General features: G+C 36.7%; 2 protein-coding genes across 8 annotated transcripts; both read left to right on the top strand.

Moving 5' to 3' along the window:
- The first annotated feature begins 1403 nt into the window (after positions 1-1403).
- LOC18441599 (oligopeptide transporter 7) lies at positions 1404-10376 on the top strand. Of its 7 annotated transcripts, none has more exons than XM_088845903.1 (8): positions 1404-1633; positions 1955-2433; positions 4933-5030; positions 7387-7855; positions 8150-8405; positions 8494-8676; positions 9411-9603; positions 9818-10376. In XM_088845903.1, the coding sequence occupies exons 4-8, from the start codon at positions 7401-7403 to the stop codon at positions 9868-9870; spliced, it is 1140 nt and encodes a 379-aa protein (XP_088702029.1). In that variant the 5' UTR covers positions 1404-1633; positions 1955-2433; positions 4933-5030; positions 7387-7400; the 3' UTR covers positions 9871-10376. The 7 variants fall into 7 exon arrangements, with proteins under 7 accessions (XP_088702029.1, XP_088702024.1, XP_088702027.1 ...); XM_088845898.1 differs by having other exon boundaries at positions 7286-7855; XM_088845901.1 differs by having other exon boundaries at positions 9411-10376.
- Positions 10377-12289: 1913 nt separating this feature from the next.
- On the top strand, positions 12290-21041 carry MTA (mRNAadenosine methylase). Its single transcript, XM_006851830.4, has 8 exons — positions 12290-12387; positions 13038-14096; positions 14934-15032; positions 17932-18015; positions 18106-18461; positions 19200-19416; positions 19846-19925; positions 20375-21041. Exons 2-8 carry the CDS (start codon positions 13074-13076, stop codon positions 20646-20648), a joined length of 2133 nt encoding a protein of 710 aa, XP_006851892.2. The 5' UTR covers positions 12290-12387; positions 13038-13073; the 3' UTR covers positions 20649-21041.
- Positions 21042-21449: the final 408 nt, after the last annotated feature.

Here is a 21449-nt window from a genome sequence, read left to right as displayed (position 1 = left end):
TGCCAATACAATTATAATCCCATTTCCATTGCACAATTACAATCCCAATTCCATTATTACAACAATTACAATTATAATTCTATTTCCATTATTACAAATATAACTATATCGCGCACTTCAAAAAAAAAGAAAAAAAACCGAACAAAAAAAAAAATGAAGCAAAAGTAAGACCGACATTATCATACACTTTTTTTTTTTTTTGTTAGAGAAAAATATAACATTTAAAAAAGAAGAATCGATTTTTTTTCTTTCATATTCATCAAAAAAACATATTTTTATCATAAAAACATAATTTTATCAAAAAAATATAATTTTAGTAAACAAAATAAAAAAAATTTCCCATATTCATCATAAAAAATAATTTTATTAACTTAATAATATTAAGTAAAATTTTTTATTTTTTTTAAATATCGGTTTCTCAAAAACCCCTAAAATCGAGCAACATTTCAAGCAAAAATGACCCTTAATGTTCGGAAAATGGAACAAATCAATACAAAAGCTTAGTAATCATCTTTCAACTGCATCAAATCTAATAAAAAATATATTTGGTATTTTTTATTTAATTTAAAAAATTATAAAAAATTTAGGCATATGAAATTTTCATGACATCAAGCAAGAAATAAATTCATATAAAAACATTTACTCAATTATAAATCAACCTACCTATTTTATATGACAGATGAAGTCTTGCTAATCAAAATCCATAAATCAATTTGATAAAAAAAAGACCATTAAATTGATCCAAAATCTGTTTTTTCGGATTGAACACAAATTCATCGAGCAATTGAGGCCAAAATCAACCCCAAATATCATGTTTTTTGAATAAATTGAAACATGTATATAGTAATCAATTCTATTATGATTCAAAACGCTTAACTTTTATCAATAATCGTTACTTATTAAAGATGAAATTAACGAAACGGCGGATCAAATTACGGTTCTTCGAGCTGCTCGAACACAGGTTCTTCGAGCGGGCCAAAATCAATGAACAAATTGAAACACGGATATGGTAACCAATTCGATTATGATTCAAAACTCTCAAATTTCTTTGATAATAGTTACCTATTGAAGAAGAAATTGATAACATTGTAAAAATTTCAAAAAGGTTAGAAAATCTGCCACTTCAATCCACAAGAACTATTGTTTTTTTTTATCGTTGATTCGAATTTTGTTGTTTTATAAGCAATCAATAATGATTTACAACACGAAAGCACCAAAACCGTCAAAAAAATGGCAATTAAATCGAATAAAAAAAAGCAAAAAAAATTAATTCACGGTTCCTACTGCGAATAACGTGCTCCATATCAAAAAACTGCCGTTATTTCGTTTTCCCCGTGTTTTGCCAAAAAAAAAAAAAAAATGCAGTTTTAACACAAATCCAGTTCGGCTAAATCAAAATCGGCGGGTTCGGTTCGACGCCTGACCGGCTAGTTTTTTACTCCATCCAACTCTCTATCTCTCCAATTGTACTCTCTATCTCTCTATTTGTATCTCTCTCCGGATCGTCCAATATATCATGCAGTAATGGAGATTTAAGCCAAAATCACAGACACCCTTCTCCAAATCGTTTCTCCAATCAAGACATCGTCCTCCAAAATGGAGGATCCTCCCAAATCCGTCACTACCCCACTTCGTAAGTTGCAATCTCTCTCTCTCTCTCTCTCTCTCTCTCTCTCTCTCTCTCTCTCTCTCTCTCTCTCTCTCTCTCTCTCTCTCTCCCTCTCTCTCTCTCTCTCTCTCCCTCTCTCTCTAACCGGGCAAATTGAAAGCATCCAGTAAGCTTCAATTCTCTCTCTTCCCCTCCCCCACAGTCTCCATTATAGGTGCCCCCTTTCGTCTCTCCAAATGAGTGCTCTCTCTCTGTCTAGATGTTGAAAATGTTCAGTGGGAGAGATAGGTGCAATCTCTCTCCAGATTTCTCCTCTCTATTCACTTTCTCTCTCATGATTTGCAGTGGACAAGCCCTCTTCCTCAACAACAACCGAAGAACCCAACACCTCCCCTGAGAACTCACCCATCGAGCAAGTCGCCCTAACGGTCCCCGTTACCGATGACCCTTCGCTGCCCGTTATAACGTTCAGGATGTGGTTCTTAGGGTGTCTCTCTTGCGTTATCATCTCCTTCCTCAACCAGTTCTTCTGGTTCAGAACCGAGCCTTTGACTATAACCTCAGTTTCAGCACAAATTGCGGTTGTACCCCTCGGCCACCTCATGGCCGCCGTTCTACCTACTCGCCCCTTCTTCAAGGGCAAGCGTTGGGAATTTACGCTGAATCCAGGGCCTTTTAATGTGAAGGAGCATGTCCTTATAACTATTTTTGCTAATTCAGGGGCCGGATCTGTTTTTGCAATACATATTGTGAGTTCGGTGAAGGTATTCTACAAGGAGACCCTCTCATTTTTTGTGGCCTTTTTGGTTGTCATCACTACTCAGGTGAGTCAGCTGTTTTCTTACTTTTGTATTTATCTATCTCCAACCTGTTTTTTTCAATTTGTATAACGGCTATAACTAGGGTTACTTTTTTTTTTAAAACCATTCAAACTAATGGTCCAAATGTTTTTTTAATAGAATTATTATTTCTAGCTTTCAAATTTTTTTATTTTTTCATATTCATGATCTCCGTGTTAATGATTATATATTCTCTAAAAATTAGGATCGAATTGTATTTCAAAAATTTATTCATTAAGGGGTCTGCATTTCACCCCATGCTAACCACGTCCTTAAATAATTACTTATTCTTTTAAAACTATGCCCATGTGTGTTTTAAAAAGCGCTAGGTGGAGCCTACGCGGTCGGGGGTCCATGCCGCCCAATGCCCAGGCAGGCCCCAATAACCTAGATGGCCCAGTAGAAAGAAAAATGTTCTCTATAGTTTACCAGTTTAAGTATAACTGTATAACCCTCTAATAGATTTATAAAACATCCAAAACGAAATCTAATATTAATGAGTGATGTTTAAATCAATTTCTACATAACTTTGAGAAACCTTTCCATTTTATAGAAATCACCAAAAACTAGTTTTATTGGGGTTTTTCATCATTCTCTCTAAAATAGGTTCTAACAGGTTTTGGGTTTCAAATGTACCTAAAAACCACAATTTTGCCACTTTAGTATTAAAAACATATTCAATTTGGCCGCCTAGGCCTAGGCGATGCATCCAGGTCTTGCATTGCCTTGGCATGCGCTAGGGATATCCCATCTAATTTGGCCGCCTAGGCCTAGGCGATGCGCCCAGGCGTTCTGCACCGCCTTGGCGGCCGTCTAGGCTTTGAGTGGTCCACTTTTTAAATCGCCGATACCTGTACACATTCTTTGACTTTCTATAAAAATGTCATTTATGATTCTATTAGAACATCATGGTACTATTATTAGATTGTGGCACTATTATTAGTATTGTAATGGTCCTTGTGAAGGTCGAGAACCATGACTCGTCACTGCAACAATAGTACCATCATGGTCGTTTTAAGATATTGAACCATCATGGTACTATTGGTACTGTAATGGTCTACAAAATAAAGTTAGTAAAATTTTTCAAGTTACTCATGTTCATGGTTGGGATCTAAATGACGAGGAGTATTTCAATAATTTAACCGAGTTAGGTAGCTCAAGCCAGATTATAAAAATGCCACTGATATTTAGCTTGGGAAATGGAACAGTCAAATGAATAAAATACCCCTAGTCTAGAATTAACAAGGCAGAACTAGGATATTTTTGTCATTTGATAGTTTCTTGTTCCCAACCCTAGACAACCAAAGATATTTTCAAATTTTGGTTCAAGCCGTTTAAGTTGGCCAAATTGCCATAATACACCTAATTATTCATAGTTACCAGCCCTGACAATGGTACTTTGGTAACTTTTAAACAAAATTTTGAGAATTTACCTTTATGGAATGGAACTTAAAAACTAAACATTTCAATAAAAATGGGATATTTGGAGCCTTTTGTTGATTTTATAATATTATTTGAGCCTTTCAATGATATGTTCCTTGTTTTCCTATCAAGGGGATCAGAAACTATGAAACTGTTTACCTTGGTTAACCTTTATCATTGTTCATAATCAGCCCTATCCATGAGATTTTGAACTGGTTGAGGTGTATAACTTCTCCACGTACACCTAATTTCGTATGTAATGGCCAAGGACAATATGACCTTTCGTACAAAACGGTTGCTAGTGTTATGCGATACTTTCTCTTAAGTAAAATGGGGGTCTTCATTTCTTTTATACTTTTTTGTAATGGGCATGATCCATATGGTCATCAAAGCTTCATCATATATATTTTATCACCATTCCTTCAGTAGGTTGTAGGATAATGGAAGGACTGAGTCTACCACAATATTTAATTAAATGAACTATTCAATTACCTGAATTATGTGCTTGATCCACTCATTGGACTATAAACCACAAGGTCATGATTAATGTTATTAGGATTAAACGTGCTAGTAAACTATTGAGAGGTTTGGTCTAGATAAAAACGGTCCAACCACTAAGCAAACCAGATAAACCTAATTTAAAGAGGACTAAAAAGAATAATATATAAATGTGCAACAAAAATAAATATGAAACATATATAAAAATTATTTCTTAACTTTGGTTAGCCGGTTGAATCGATGAAAATCAGATGATCTTACCAGGTAAAACATGTCAAATATTGACAAACTCTTGATCAGACCATGTTTTTGCTATAAACCAACCTGGACAAGTCAACAATTGATAATCTACTTGCTGGCCTGATCCAATCTTGATATCTAAAATCGCAATAGCTACTACGACTATCTGGATCATAACATATTTACCCTATAACATCTTTGCATGTATTGAACTTCACAGTAGACTATTGAGGGAGCTGTTTATATCCATGCAAGGCACAAACAGGTACCACAATATAAGTTTTGTTTTTTACTTTTGTGGAAAGCTAATGTGGTTTTCCTTAGGTAATGGGGTTTGGATGGGCGGGGATGTTTCGGAAATATTTAGTGGAGCCGGCCGCTATGTGGTGGCCTTATAATCTTGTCCAAGTCTCCATATTCGGGTAAGGCTTCTTGGTTTGTTCTTGCTAACTAATTTTTTTTGGGAAATATTGAAATAACTGTATGGAATAACTGTTTGCATATTTTAAGGTGATTGTTCAAAAAACTTTTGATTTTGTGCATTTGGAAAATTAGTGTTTTATTTGGATAGTTTTACTCTCACCCAGTGTTTCAAAACCTGGATTGGTGGAGTGGATTGTTCACCGACATATCAGTGTCAGGTCGCTAGACTGGTGATTCTGATTAGGTCTAGATCGGTCTCTATCGGTGACTCAAAGAAATATGAAAAAAGAAAATAAAATAAAAATTAAACGAGGGGGTTTATTGGGTGGAGATCTAGGGGGACCTAACAAAACATTAGGTAAGCTTAAAAAAAAAAAAAAAAAAAAACAAAAAAAAAAAAAAAAAACAAAAAAAAAAATATATATATATATATATATATATATATATATAGATAAAGAGGTATTATGAAGAAACCAGGTCAGGGCCCATAACCATCCTAGAACCGGTTCGGTCCCATCATATCCATCCAAATCGGCAATCTGAATCAGAAATCTCCAGGTTTTAAAAGACTGCTCTCAGGTCAACATTGCAAACCGGACCTTGTAAGAGGTCCAGTGGTTGTAATTTCATCGGGTACCTTAACTCAAGATAAAGAGCCAAAAAATCACACAAGAAAAAGGACAAAATAGTTGTGATTCACAAGTATAAGAACTCTAGGTTCTACTTGTAACGTAGTGGCCAATTATCTTTGATAGATTAAAGTTATTTTTATTTTATTATAAAGAAGTTATATTGTCGATAATAATTCTGATAATATCCTGCCAATATGAATTTTTAGTGATATTTTAAGGCTTTCCACTTTAATTGCGATAAAAACTTTTTGACAATAGTAAGAATGTAATATCAAAGAAAACAATAATTTGAATTTGAAAAGAAATATGTCATTTACAAAACATTTCTCTAAAAATCTCACTAAGGCCAATGTGGAGTGGTTTGCAAGGAATTGATAATGCACATATAGGTTAACGCTATCATGTCCGATAATGATTTTTCATATTTTAATTTCAATATGCATTAGAAGTTTATTTTCCTATTTTAATTTCAATATGCGTTAGACGTGTTTTTTTCTTCTTTTTGAAGGTTGATATATATTAGAAGTTATTGTCAACATTGTTATTCATAAAATTTTCAGGATATTTATGCTTTTTAATGTGTATGATTTGAATTTATATTTATTAATCTCAATAAAAATTTATTTCATGATAAATAATATATTAATTTTATATTAAATTCTCGATTAAGGTGATAATAGTGATAATATCCAGATAAAACTCCCACCACTAATATACCATTAACGATAATAACTATTTCAATCCACTGTCTTTTATGATATGATATTAAATGATTTGGGGCATAGACCCGAATTATGCAGGGGTCCCATGCTGTTCTTCATGTTTTCCCTGACTTTTTCTTTTGGAATTGAAAACTGAAAAGTTAACAATTTTGTGAAGGATCTTAGCCCTTGGGCCAAAAGTTTGTTGAAGGAAAATTGAATCTGTTCCCCTTGGGAAAAAGAACCTGGGAGTATAATTTTTATTTAAAATTTTAGGATTCACTTTACAATCACCAGATGATGATATTGATTTTGAGTTTCTATCCAAACATTGAAATGTCATTACAAGCACATACAAAATGCTATAATTCGTTTTTCCAGATTGGTCGCTAGGTTGAGGTTAAATCTCTGAAATTTGGGATCTAGAAAGGCTCCTAAATAAGATTTTTACCAAATGAAGCATATACCTGTGGGATTATATAATCTTTTGTCGGATACTAAATGATAGAAAAGATTTTGTACTCTTGAAGGAGCCAAATTTGCACTTACATTGGAAAGCAATCTAATCATAGGAGTTTGTTACGTCTCAAAATCTGTAGATCATCTTTATTCATTTTAGCCATTTCGCATCTTAAAGCATCTAAAGGAATATCAACGTCCCCCAAAGAGGGAACACAAACATCTAGGTTTAAATGATCTTTATTCATTTTAGCTATCAATATTTGGCAAAAATATGACTTTTAGCTAGGTGGTTTAAATTTCAAATGTACGAGCCCGAACTGATGTCAAATTTCAAATGAATAAGACATAAGGAATATGCCTCTTTTCTAAACTAAATTTGGGAACTAGATTGTTAACTCTACCTCCAAACTCTGAAATGTTAAACCTGGTCATTTATGCTTTTCTTTTAAATTTCGGCAGAGCTTTGCATGAGAAAGAAGAGAGACCAAAAGAAAGCCTGACACGAAACCAATTCTTCCTCGTTGCTCTAATTTGTAGCTTTGCTTACTATGCTCTACCAGGCTACCTCTTTCCCATGCTCACATCTCTCTCTTGGATCTGTTGGATTTTCCCCAAGTCTGTGTTAGCACATCAACTAGGCTCGGGCCTTCATGGCTTGGGCCTAGGTGCCATTGGGCTCGATTGGTCTAGCATTTCCTCTTACTTGGATAGTCCACTAGCTAGCCCTTGGTTTGCAACTGCTAATGTGGCTGCAGGTTTCTTTTTATTCACATATGTTATAGTGCCACTAGCCTATTGGCTAGATCTCTACAATGCTAAGAGGTTTCCTATATTCTCTGAGAAGTTATTTGCATATTCTGGGGGAGAGTATAATATTACAGCCATTGTCGACTCGAATTTCAACATTGATTTGGAGGCATATGAGAAGGGAGGGAAGTTGTATCTCAGCACATTCTTTGTGCTAACATATGGCATTGGTTTCGCTTCTCTCGCTGCAACTGTAGTTCATGTGTTGCTCTTTCATGGCCGGTAAGCTTGGATCCCCATTGCTTATTACTTTGGATTGCTATTGCTTATTACGATCATTGTTTAAATGTGGTTCTAAAGACTAACCTAGCAATTTAACCTCAGTACATGGCTTTCAGTGGGCTTTGAATGCAGAGTTTGATTCATTGCATTTATAGCAAATGCAATAATCTACCTGTGCTTTACGTAGAGAGAAAGCACACAAGTAAAATGAGGCATAAGTAAAAATTCTTTTATATGACAAATGAAGCCTTTCAATATGTTGGATATGACTACTCTAGAATTCATCTTGTGCAGGGAAATATTGCAAATAAGCAAGACTACATTCCAAGAGAAGACGATGGATATTCATACAAAACTCATGACCAAGTATGAGCAAGTCCCAGAATGGTGGTTCATTGTTACCCTTATACTTAATATTGCGGCAGCCATGTTTGCTTGCGAATATTACAATGACCAGCTTCAGTTGCCGTGGTGGGGAGTCCTACTAGCCTGTGGCATCTCTATTTTCTTCACTCTTCCAATTGGGATCATCACTGCAACTACTAATCAAGTATAACCTATCCTCTTAATCCAACATATTGCTGAACTTTGTGGTATTGGAGTTAGATGGCCTAACTTGTTAAATCTCCTGTTATCAGAAGCCTGGTCTAAACATCATCTCAGAGTATGTCATTGGATATCTATATCCTGGTCGACCAGTGGCGAACATGTGCTTCAAGGTTTATGGGTTTATCAGTATGAAGCAGGCTGTAACATTCTTACAGGACTTCAAGCTTGGCCATTACATGAAGATACCTCCAAGAACAATGTTCATGGCACAGGTAAAAGATAGCACATTTTTTATAATCATATTGATTTCTATATCAAGCCCTTATTTACAAATTTGAACAGGAGAATCTTTGTGCTAGTACGTTAGGGACTGAAATTGGACAAAGTTCTGCAAACCCTAAATAGTAGCATTTGGGCTTTTAGTTTTGGCAGTTAGGGTATATGACCCAATGTGCTTAAGACATTCATCTATTTGGAAAGCATATAGTAACCAAGAATTTACATTGTACCCTTGCCTGGAATACCCATGCCATGTACGTGCACTCCATGTTGCATCCCACAAGTTGTTTCTAATAAAAAATTGATTAAATGATGTGTTGATATATTTTAAAAAGATAAAGCTCTTAACCAAAAAATAGCCAATCATATCAAATATATTCTTCTAACATTAGCAATATCCTATGGACATGTATACAACAAGATCATTTACCTTTGATATAAGGAGGTGACCATCATTATTGACCATGAGATGCGAAATTGGATAGTCGGAGATGTCATTGATTGGGTACAAAGTCCAAAATAAAATTTCTCAAATTTTGTGACATAATTCAATCTAATGGATTTCACATTTGATGGCTAAGACTAATAGTGACATTCTTGTACTAAAAGTGGATGGTCTTATAGTATACAATCCCATATCTTATACTACAGTTATATTCTTAAACTTCTTATTACTATTCCTGGCCAATCATGCTTAAGTATGTACTTTGGCTTATAATTCATGTAGATAGTGGGAACCATGATCGCAGCTATGGTCTACCTTGGAACTGCATGGTGTCTCATGAACTTGATCCCCAACATTTGCGATACCTCAGTGCTCCCGTCTAATAGCCCATGGACTTGTCCTATGGACCACGTCTTTTACGATGCATCTGTCATTTGGGGACTACTCGGCCCACGTCGAATATTCGGGGACCTTGGTACATATTCTGCTATCAATTGGTGCTTCTTAGGTGGGGCTATAGCTCCTTTTGTTATGTGGCTAGCTCATCAAGCCTTCCCTGACAAAGAGTGGATTCGTCTCATCAACATGCCAGTCTTAATAGGGGCGATTAGCATAATGCCTCCTGCCACTACTGTGAATTACACTAGTTGGATATTGATGGGATTTATTTTCGGTTTTGTTGTTTACAGGTATAAACGTGATTGGTGGCAACGCCACAATTACATTCTTTCAGGTTCACTAGATGCAGGGTTAGCCTTTATGGGGGTGTTACTATACTTGTGGTTAGGGCTTGAGGACATTAGCCTTTATTGGTGGGGTTCAGAGCTTGATGGTTGTCCCTTGGCTTCTTGCCCTACAGCTAAAGGTGTAGTTGTTGAAGGCTGCCCTGTTTACTAGTTGTATACAAAATTGTGTTTTCTTAGGAATGTGTTGTTTCTGTTTTCATGAGGTGGACTATGAAGGACGTGCATTCTCAACAAAGAAAGAGACGTCTTGAGAGGGTGACTAAAGTGCACTTGATTGTAAAGAAAAAAAATGGAAAATAAAAGTTGTAATTCTTTGTGATAATGTAGAGGAGAACTGGTGATTGTTTTGCCCTTTAATCATGGGGTTCTTGGTTTTTTTTATCAGAATTCTCAAGGAAAAGTCCAATGATCAGCTATGGAATTTCCCCTGTTATAAGTTGTAAAATTTTATTGAGATACTTTGGTATGATGGAAGAAATGTTGAAATCAAGTTTCAAGTCAACAAGGTCTTTCCATTCACAATATAGATAAACATCATATGTATCTTAGTAGTCGGCAGTCACAATAGAGATAAAGGTCCTCCATCTTAGTAATCAAGTCGCAACAAAAAGAAGTGTCAGAATCACATAACTAGACACCCCTTCTGATTGTTTACAAATAGACCATTTATCTTTTGTACATAGAAGTCACCATCGCTCGTGTTTTTTAAATTTTAAAATGGGTGGTTGTGAGAGTGTCATTCAATAGGCACAAAGTCTCCAAGAAAAAAATCCTTGTATTTTGTGATTCACTCTAAGCTATCCAATTTGATATCTAATGAGTGGGAACGAGTGGGAATGATTGTGAACTCTATGTACGCAAAATAAATGGACTTTTGTAGACAACCCCTTTCTTTGAATTATTTAAAGTTCTTTTGTAATAAAAGAGAGGGAAATGTACCTTTTATGTGTCCCACAAACCCTAATTTGGGTCTCCCAAATCTTAATTAAGCCCAATACTTTAAACCTTAGATCTAGCCTTAATCATAGGTTGGCCAATTTCTTGATCTATTCAAGTCTTAAATCTATTATCTGAAAAGTTCAATCTTTAAGAATCAATAAATATTCAAGCTCTTTCTAAGTTGAAGATAACTAATACAAAACCCCATGAATCTGATCCAAGCCCCAACTCAAGAGTAATTGAATTTCATCATTCTTCCTTAACCGAACTAGATTTTGTAGATTTTGGCACAAGAGCATGGAAAGTTGGATTCAAGGCTCTTTGGCCCAATCGAAAGCCTGGGATGTAAAATCACTTCGATGTGAAAAATCGATTCATTTGGGTAAAGTTTAATATGAGTTCGAGCAATGAAACAATCATTTTAAGGGTGCATCTAATCCCGTGTTTGTTAAACAGGAAGTGCCTGTTGTTTTGGAAGTTGCGGCTTCCAGTGATTATCAAAATAGCATAAATTTATGCAAAAATTTGGAAGCCACAGCCTCTATGCTACCCAATAGAAGCCACAGATTCCAAAGTGATTATCAAAATAGCAGAAATTTATGCAGAAATTTTGAAGCCACAGCTTCTATGCTACCCAATAGAAGCCACAGATTCCAAAGTTGGTGGAAGTTCTTCCACCAATCAACACGCCCTAAGAACTATCACAAAGAATTATTAAAACTCAAAAAATGAACAATTTACATTTCTATTTGCAATGTGAAATTATAATTGCATATGGTTAATTAAGATGTAAAGTTAAACACTTATTGATGTGGGCACTTACTTTTCTAATTATTGTTTTTTTTGTTCGGTGAATACTTAAGGAGATACTAATTTGATCGCCTAAAGTGTAGGGTAGAATAAACCATCACGGTGTTTTAAGTACCATGATGCTTCAAAATACAATTATGTTAAAACCATGATGATTAAACCCAATACAAAATCACTTAGAACCTGCTATGACCATCATAATTTTGGGTTAATTGTAATGCCTTCATAGATCTAAGACGACCATGATGGGTAAAAAAAATACAAACATTCATGAAAAAGGGTACGAGTGAAGTTTTAAAAATTTTACTGTTTATTTTTAATATTTGAAAAAAGAGAAGATATTCTTATATTTTCTCTTATTTGAAGCTCACATAGAGCGTATTTTGGCAATTTCTTTTTATTGAAATTAGTCTATGGTTTGATCCTAAAGTTAATCCTAGAATGGGTTTTGCACATGGGAGTTAATTGACACTGTACTCCCGCGGGAGCATAAATATGTATTGGCTTTGGTTTACGGTGACAATGGATACCGGGCGACCCAGCCGAGCCCTTAAAAAACAAGGATCTGAGCCAAAAGATGTGGGGCCAGCGCCACAATGAGGCTAACCCAGTGGCCCGACCCTTTTTTCATTAATCCTTTTCTCTCCACTTCTATTGGAATATATTTGCCCTTCGATATCCCGCTCTGGTCCTGTGCGTTGCCAGCCCGTGCTACCAAAAGCGTTGCACACATTAGTTGATTTGAAGTTGAGAGGTACGAAAAGGTATACAATAAGATTATTATATTTGGTATATCGAGGTCATATTGATCTCGACCGTTTGATGTGAAATTGGATGGTTTTGTTTATTGTATTTATTATATATGAAAGTCACAATTATACTCCGACTACTTGATGTGAAATAGGGTGGTTGTGATAGTTGTATTTATTTGAAGTTTAAAAAAATCGGCTCTATGGGATTATAGTAGATAAATGATAATACGTTAAAAAAAAGAGAGAATCCCACCTGAAAATGTTAGTATTTTAAATTTAATTTTTTTTAAAAAGGATCTAGATCTAATAGTGATCAAAGCCTCACCGGTTCGTTTCCTTCGACATTGGTTGATGTTAAAAAATTGTATTTATATATCTTTGGGCTTTAGGATTTTATTGGAGAATATCTCATAATAGTTTTTTTATTGGTTGATCAAAAATATACAAGATTACTATAAATATAAGGTTAAATACCGACTATTATGGACAACAGTAACTAATCTTACCGTAATGAAGAAACTATAGATAACAAGTAACTAATTTTATCATAATCAAGACACACCAAAGACATACATACAATATGTATTCATAATGACGTATATAAATACATACGCTCATAGTTAGGAATACAAGGCGTTTAACTATTCGAAAATTTTTTGCAGCTTTTTAAGCGTGTTCTCTTCGCCATTATAGACGCTATGCGAACCCTAAACCACTGCTTTCACAGCTTCATACCTGCAATTTCGGGCTTTTCTGCGACTGGAAATCTCTCTCTCGCCCTCTTCCCTTCCCCAATGGAGCCAACCAGTGAAGGAAACGGCGACATTGCTTACCTGAAAGAAAAACGCCAACACTTAGAAGAACGCATCGAAAGCCAGAGACTCATCCAAGAAAACCTCATCACTTCTCTACAAACCCTAGTCCCCGACCTTGTCTCTTCTCTCGACCTCTCTCTAAAAGTCCTCTCCACCTTCAGCCCGCCTTCTCTCTCTACAAAGCCCAAAACACCCAAAACCCCCATTAAACCTAAGCCCCCGCCCTCTCCTCCCAAAACCCTGACACCCCAAAACCCTAAATCCACAACATCTCGCCCCCCTCCCTCTATTCGTGCCCTAGTTTCCCAAATCCTCATTGAACGAAACCCCTTCTCTCCTATTGATTCAGTGGCCATCTTACGGAAACTCGAAAATGATCGTGTTGTCGTTGAAGCTGGAGGAATCTCCGCTGTTGAGACTGCACTGAAATCAATCGCGGAATCAACAGGGGCTGTTGATCTTGAGGAATTTATGGTGAGTGGAAAATCTAGCATTATGGTCATGGCAATCGATCAGAACAGGCTCCTTAAGGAGTTGCCAGAAAATTCACAGTTGCCAGAAAATTTGGCTGGAAATTTGGATGTGGCTGGAATTTCTAGGCCAGAAAATTTTCCGGCTGCTTTTCCGGTGGGTCCAGGAATCATGGGGCCAAGAGGGGGGCCAAGGGTTATGGGTTTGATGGGCGCCCCTAGGGTTTTGGGGCCAAATATGAACCAGAGGCCACCCCTTGGTGGCGGAATGGTGAATCAGGGGTCGAAGGCGAGAACTGAGGAGGATGATATGAAGGATTTGGAAGCTTTGTTGAGTAAGAAGTCTTTTAGGGAGATGCAGAAGTCTAAGACTGGAGAGGAGCTTCTCGACCTCATACACAGGCCTACGGCAAAAGAGACTGCAGTTGCTGCCAAGGTTGGTGACATTGAGCTCTCTCTCTCTCTCTCTCTCTCTCTCTCTCTCTCTCTCTCTCTCTCTCTCTCTCTCTCTCTCTCTCTCTCTCTCTCTCTCTCTCTCTCTCTCTCTCTCTCTCTCTCCCCCCAACCAAAAGAAAAAAATTTGAATCTTGATTGTAACAATCTTAGAAATTGATTTGAGTTTTCTGTCTTGATTTCTCTTTAATTAGTGAGTTCATCTTGGTTCCTTTCTATCAATGCCGTTTGATTTTTTCCTTCTGATTGGTAATCTTCCTGTACTGCTTGATGGTGTTAGAAAATTACTCCATATTCTAATCAGTAGAACCTGCCTCTCCTCATGTAAGCACATACATGTTTTGTGAACTTCTTATAAAACTCAGTATACATGTTTCAAATTTCTGAATCTGAACTTTCTTCAAAAAATTTGTAACGAAATCTACATGAAGGTTGAACATATAGGCAGAAAATAATCGAAGTCTATACTTTTTGGTAATAAATTCAGAGTGATGAATCGATATCTGGAATCTGATAAAAAAAATATTGAAAATTCATCAGCATCACAGAGCCTCGCAGGATGAACTAAGAATAACTACCCAAATGATAAATCAAAAAAATCATGCCTTTGAGTGATAATGGAAATTAATGTGACTAAGTTATGGTCATCATGTTTTTTAGCATTTATATGTTCCTAATTTGAAGCCCTCTAATCAACTTTACTGTATATTTTCTAGTATTAATATCAATTTCTTTTCATGCTCATGTGATTTTGTAATTATACTTAATTGGAGAACTTCTCTTTGTTCGCAATTGATGGAGTTTCTATAATGTGATGCAGTTTAAGACAAAGGGTGGTCCTCAACTCAAGGAGTATTGCTCAGCACTTACAAAAGAAGATTGCCGACGTCAAGCTGGTTCTTTCATTGCATGTGAAAAGGTGGATCGAAATTGGATGCTATTTTTGTCCTGACCTCGTACTGTTCTTTAATTTGAATATGCCCGACCTCTCTTTCTTCCTGATTAGGATAGGTTGCTGTGTTTATTTTCGGTAATTAACATTTTATGGATGAATGAACAAGGACAATCAGGAATACAGTACATCAAGTTCATGTATTAATACTGAGGTTGCGGAATTTCAAATACCCAGGAACCTCCGCTTTTTTTTTCGGGCGCCTAGGCTTGGGCGATGTGCCCAAGCTCAGATCCGCCTAGGCGGCCGCCCAGACGCACCTGGGCGGTCCTCTTTTTGAAACAGCCTAGGTGGGAGAAAGCCTTGGGGTTTCTCCAAAATTGCTTGTGTCAAGGTGCTTCTTGCAGATTTTTCTATGTTTCTTCAAGTTCTCCTAAATCAATGATGAAATGGGTTGTGGAGAATCTTATACGGGGATGTGCCACACAAGGGGGCAAGAAGAAAGGTCCCTAGCTTATGTGGGGAGAACCTTGAATCCACTAACAAGTGTTTTTGGGAATCTTTCCACTAAAAGAAGAAGAAGATCTCTAACCCTCCCCAAACCTAGGCTAGAATTGTAGAACCACTCTATCTACAAAAGGAGTGAGAAATTTCTCCATTAAAGGTGGCCTACTACCATAATTTAACCCCAAATTTTATTACTCAACTTTATGTTACTTGGCCATAGAAGTGGCCTACATGGGCATTTATAGAGGTTTTGAAGCCCTCTTTATTTGACTTAGTTTGGAACTCACTTCCTAATCTTCTAGATCCTTGGGAACCACTCTATCTACAAAAGGAGTGAGAAATTTCTCCTTTAAAGGTGGCCTCTTACCATAATTTAAATCCAAATTTTATTACTCAACTTTATGTTATTTGGCCATCGAAGTGGCCTACATGGGTATTTATAGAGGTTTTGAAGCTCTCTTTATTTGACTTAGTTTGGAACTCACTTCCTAATCTTCTAGATCCTTGGGTGGTTAGTTCCTTTATAGTTTAGGAAATTTGATCTCTATAACATGGAAAGAATTTTTTAGACACTTAAACAAACATAGGAAATAAACTGGCAAAACAAGGAAAGAAACAACTTACCAGGATTTTAAAGACTCATCTTTCTAATCTACAGAGCGCACAATCTTCATCAAAATTGATTTTTCTGGAAGATTTCCTATGTTCCCTACCTTAGGGTTGTAAGACTCAATAATGGAAAGAAAGCAACTTGACAAAGTAAGCAAGTGAAATTCGTCACTGACTCACTGCTTTTCCCAGCTCGCTTTCTACCAAAATTTGAAGCCCAAAACATCCAAATGCAAAACACCGATAGAGATAAGTCTTGTGTTATCACCAAGAGATCTTCAATTTAAGCTTTGCATTACATCAGGCATACTTCTCGGTAAAAAGTTATGCCTTCGGGATGTCCTTTGCATCAAAATCAGCATTTACCATGAGCCAATTGTGAATAGAGATGATTTTGCACTTTTTTTTTTTCTCCAGTATTTTGCACTTATCAATTTCAAAGCTTCTGTGTTGATACGGCAAGTATTATCGATTTGGAACACCATGCATTAGTAATGCCCAATGATTAGTATATGGCCACCTAAGCGTTGGTAGATTATTAATGCCAAAATATGTTGATGCAGCATTTGATGTATTGGTTAAGGCTAAGTATTGGTGATTTAGTGGCCTATGTGGAGACCACAAGTTGAGTGGCAGCTCATGTGATGTTAAGGTTAAATTGATGTAGCCCAGTCTCCTATGTGGAGACCACAAGTTGAGTGGCAGCTCATGTGATGTTAAGGTTAAATTGATGTAGCCCAGAATACTGCTCTCGAGTATCTAAACAAGAGAAACAAGCTTAAAGTTTACAAGAGGAACTGTAGAAGGGCAAAAATAGTTATTGAATATGTCTTTTTACATCTTTTATTTATTTCTTTAGTCATTTTATTCACTTTGGGGCATAAGTAATAATTTCCAGAGTCTTTTATGTCTTTTTACGCACTTGAAGTCTTTTATAAGAAATGGACATGGTTAGATTAGATGGATGGCCAAGATTAAATCTTGTTTAGGGTTTTTTTATATAAGAGATGTACTCAAGCGTAATGAAGCATCTTGTGATGAACTTTATTCAAACCCTAGAGCACCAAGTGCCCTTCTTTTATCTCTAGTTTTTTTAATCTTTCTCTGATCTTGGATCTTCTCTATCTTCTTCTTTGCTAAACCTTAGCTCCAACTATTTTGCACTTGAGCACTTGCTGCTCTAGGGTTTTGAATGAAGTCCATGACAATATGCTTCATTGTGCTTGAGTACATCTCTTATATAAGAAACCTTAGACAAGATTTAACCGTGGCCATCCATCTAATCTAATCATGACTGTTTATTATAAAAGACTTTAAGTAAATAAAATGACATAAAAGATTCTAGAAATTACAACTTATGCCCCTTAGTGAATTAAATGACTCAAGAAATAGACAAAGGACATATTCAATGACTATTTTGCCCTACTGCAGTTCCTTTTATAAACTTTAAATTTCTCTCTCTTGTCTAGATACTCGAGAGCAGTATTCTGGGTTGCATCACCAAGTGTATTTACGTGTGCCCTTGTGTTGGCCATTGCAAAAACGTTAAGAAAGATGTATGTTGTGCCAAGTAAAGTGGAGAGTTTTAAGTATTGGTGTACTTCACTTGTTTTACACTAGCAATACAATTAATAAACTGAGCATGTAGTCTGTCAAAACAAAACAGCACTTGTAACATCTAGCATCAAATTACAAATAATTCTACTTACTCTTAAGAGTTATCCAAGGGAAATTATTCTGCTTGCTCTTAAGAGTTATCTAAGAGAAAAGGGTGTTTTTTTATGGTATCTGTGTTTCTGTGAATTCCCAGGTTCATTTTCGCCGCATAATTGCTCCACATACTGATATTAATTTAGGGGACTGCTCTTTTCTGGACACTTGTCGACACATGAAGGTAAAACATTCAGTATATTCGCTTCAGTTTGTACTCTTTATCATCTTCAGTTAGATAGTTTTTCATTATCAAATCAGTCTCTATGTGCAGACCTGCAAGTATGTTCATTATGAACTTGACCCAACCCCAGATGTCCCTCCTATGATGATGGGAGCTGCTAACCTTCCTCCTCCAAAGCCTCTTAAGCCTCAACGTGCTGAGTATTGTTCAGAAGTGGAACTTGGCGAGCCACAGTGGATCAATTGTGATATCCGTAACTTCAGGATGGACATTTTGGGGCAGTTTGGAGTTATCATGGCAGATCCTCCATGGGACATTCACATGGAGTTGCCATATGGAACTATGGCTGATGATGAGATGCGTAATTTAAATGTTCCGGCATTACAGACTGATGGCCTGATTTTCCTTTGGGTCACAGGTCGTGCAATGGAACTTGGACGAGAATGGTATGTACTGTGTGGTATATAAATACCAAGTGATTGTATGAACATCTGGTTGAGTACAGACACTATGCCTCAACATAATGTCCCAGGCTCCATTCCCACCATTAACACTCCCCCCCACTTCCCAAAAAACAAAAAAAACGGAAGGTATCTATAACAAATAAGAGTTACAACATTGATTTTCAGCTACTAGGAGAAACTAAATTATCAAACCCATCCTTTAAGTGTTGTTTGGCTGTACAGCCTGTGCTGCAAAAATCCAACATTCCGTAGGGTCTTCATAAATTTCCTAATATAGGGAAAGTGGGGTATATCCTCTCATTCAAGCATGTTATGTTTTGATTTGTATCCACTATGCTACCCGAACCTTCCAAGCCGGACTGCGCTTCCATTGGTCCCAACCTTGGGATAGAGCATTGGGGCTTTCCTATTCCCAGATCATCTCGTTCTTAAGCTAAGGCACCACTACTTCCCTGAGCATCTCGTTAGCTAGGGCTTTCAACTGCGTCATACTTTCTAATACAAAACCCTATATTCAGTTTGTGTCAAACTTATGACTCAATTGGTCAATGGAAGATTGCTATGGAATTGCACACTGCAAGCATTTATTTTTTCATTTGTCCCCCTCTTTTCAACTTGGAAGAATCTTTCAGTTTATTATACGTGTCCTTTACATTATTCTTCATGATTAATAGATCTTAGCTCGTGTGAGCTTTATTTCTTGCACCATTTGTTGCACAGTCTGGAGCTTTGGGGTTACAAGCGTATTGAAGAGCTCATATGGGTAAAGACAAATCAACTCCAGCGAATCATCAGAACAGGACGAACAGGACATTGGCTAAATCACAGTAAAGAGCATTGCCTTGTTGGAATTAAGGGTAACCCAGAGGTGAATAGGAACATTGACACAGATGTCATTGTTGCTGAAGTTCGAGAAACAAGCCGCAAGCCAGATGAGGTACTTTATGCAGTAATTTACAACTACGTGCATATGTGTATGTATTATATTGTTTCAGATACACCTACTATCCTGTTCTTGAACACACCAAACTGGTCATTTGAAGATAAAATAATTATTTTTTTACAAGAGTGGCTGGTTTGTTGTTGAAGGCTACTTGTTTTTGTGGATGGCATGATTTTATGATGCACCAATTTAAGCAGACAGAAGTGGGCGATATAAAAAATAATAAATTTTTATATTGATGCTTTTTATTTTCCAAGCATCAAAATGGACACGTCATGGTACATGTTTGTTTTCCAAACATCAAAATGGCCACGTCATTGTACATCTATATTTGAATATCTTTTCAGATGTTTCCTATCTTACTCCTTTCCCTATTTGCACCTGTTTTGCACCAGGAATAATTTTCTATACTTTACCTTGCAGATGTACCCTATGCTGGAGAGAATAAGCCCAAGGACACGAAAGTTGGAGTTGTTTGCCCGGATGCATAACACACATGCAGGGTATGCAGATATTTCTCTACATGGAATGTTTTCTTTTTATCTGATTATTGACTCTGCCATTAAGAAAAGTTGGCAGCATTGCTTGAACTTGGGAGTAGGCAAGAGCGTCAGCACACACTAGGGAAGTCTTCTTTTTTTTGCATGCCAACTGTGGTGCCGTAGTAGTCATTCATATTCTAATTGGAACACATTCTTCTAACATTTCCTTAGACTCACAGACTCAAATGTCAGATTACCAATAAAAAATAATGTCATTTGTAGTGTTTCTATGGTGATTAATTAAAATTCTCTTAACTCCATCTGTGATAGTTAAAATTTCAGATTTGATTTAAAACTCATGCCTGTTCTTCAAATCCAAGTCAAATTGGCAAGCCTTCAAACAATTTCTTTTTAAAATTTTGGGGGGGCAATGGAAAATTTCTCATCCTTTCTTATCCCTATTTTTTCAGGTGGATGTCTCTAGGCAACCAATTAAATGGGGTGCGATTAGTTGATGAGGGCCTCAGGGCTAGGTTTAAGGCTGCATATCCCGATGTCGAGGTACAACCACCTTCTCCTCCTAGGGCATCGGCCATGGATACAACAGAAGCAAATGTACAAACGAGGAGCCCTTTTGTTGGGCTAGACACAAAAGCTCAATCCCAATTTCCAGATATCACTCCCCAAGAGAGCTACACATCAGAAGACAAGTCTACAATTCCCGACGTTGAAATGGGGGGTTAAAAGTGATATTGTTTCCTTTTTCTAACGGGTTAGGTAAATTCGGTTTCAAACGCCGGATTATATTTGCTCGAGCTCTTTTTTCCTAACCACCAAGCCCACATTTAGATAGCCCAGTTTTCCTGGGCAGCAATAAAGCTGCCCTAAATTTGGAAGTATACCCCCTCTTGCATCGGTGCTAGCTTTAGCAGTGAAAAAAATACCGTCGAACCCAAAGCAATATTCTTGGGTGCCTATTTACATGGACTTTAATGGTAGGTAAATATAAGGATTTTTTATTGCTAGCAGAACATCCCAACGGTGCATTAGTTAAGAAACAGAGCACAGAACACTGTAATCCTGATCTCACTGCAGTGTACCACATGATATAATTTAATTTTATGTATCATTACAAAATGTGATTGGTATGTTTTCCCTTTTCCTCTCTATTTCATTGACTCAGCAAGCAAAGGATGTATTGTTTGTAAATGATTTATTATATGGGCTGGAGGCCAACTTAGCAAAATTGCATCACATCGACTACCATGCCATCAGAGGGTCCATGCAGCATTGCCACATTATGCGAGATTCAATCCAGATTATCAATTGTTGACCCAGATACTCATGGATATTAGATACACGCATGAAGTGGATTTCAGGGGATTGCTTATGGCGATTTTTGGTGTAGGAGGCTATGCATTTTAGTGCATTACTGTTTTTGGTCCTTGATGCTTCAGCTTAGTTGTAGTCAGATCAGTTGGGGTGAAAGAGGTCAGGGTTCGAACCCTTGAAGTTTGTATTGAAAAGCCCAGATAAGCTAACCTA

The sequence above is a fragment of the Amborella trichopoda genome, chromosome 9, assembly GCF_054954075.1.
Source record: "Amborella trichopoda isolate Santa Cruz 75 chromosome 9, AtrichopodaSantaCruz75HAP2 v2.0, whole genome shotgun sequence".
NCBI classification, from domain to species: domain Eukaryota; kingdom Viridiplantae; phylum Streptophyta; class Magnoliopsida; order Amborellales; family Amborellaceae; genus Amborella; species Amborella trichopoda.
Note: the sequence above shows the minus strand (reverse complement) of the source record. Positions and strands in the feature narration are given on the sequence as shown.

Excerpts from the sequence above, each read along its gene's own strand:
- MTA (XM_006851830.4), top strand. The coding sequence starts at position 13,074 with ATGCGAACCCTAAACCACTGCTTTCACAGCTTCATACCTGCAATTTCG. Across the intron at positions 18,462-19,199 it reads ATGGAACTTGGACGAGAATG|TCTGGAGCTTTGGGGTTACA; the intron begins GTATGTACTGTG and ends TTTGTTGCACAG. Across the intron at positions 19,926-20,374 it reads ATGCATAACACACATGCAGG|GTGGATGTCTCTAGGCAACC; the intron begins GTATGCAGATAT and ends CTATTTTTTCAG.
- LOC18441599 (XM_088845897.1), top strand. The coding sequence starts at position 1,597 with ATGGAGGATCCTCCCAAATCCGTCACTACCCCACTTC. Across the intron at positions 1,634-1,954 it reads ATCCGTCACTACCCCACTTC|TGGACAAGCCCTCTTCCTCA; the intron begins GTAAGTTGCAAT and ends CATGATTTGCAG. Across the intron at positions 7,856-8,149 it reads GTGTTGCTCTTTCATGGCCG|GGAAATATTGCAAATAAGCA; the intron begins GTAAGCTTGGAT and ends CATCTTGTGCAG.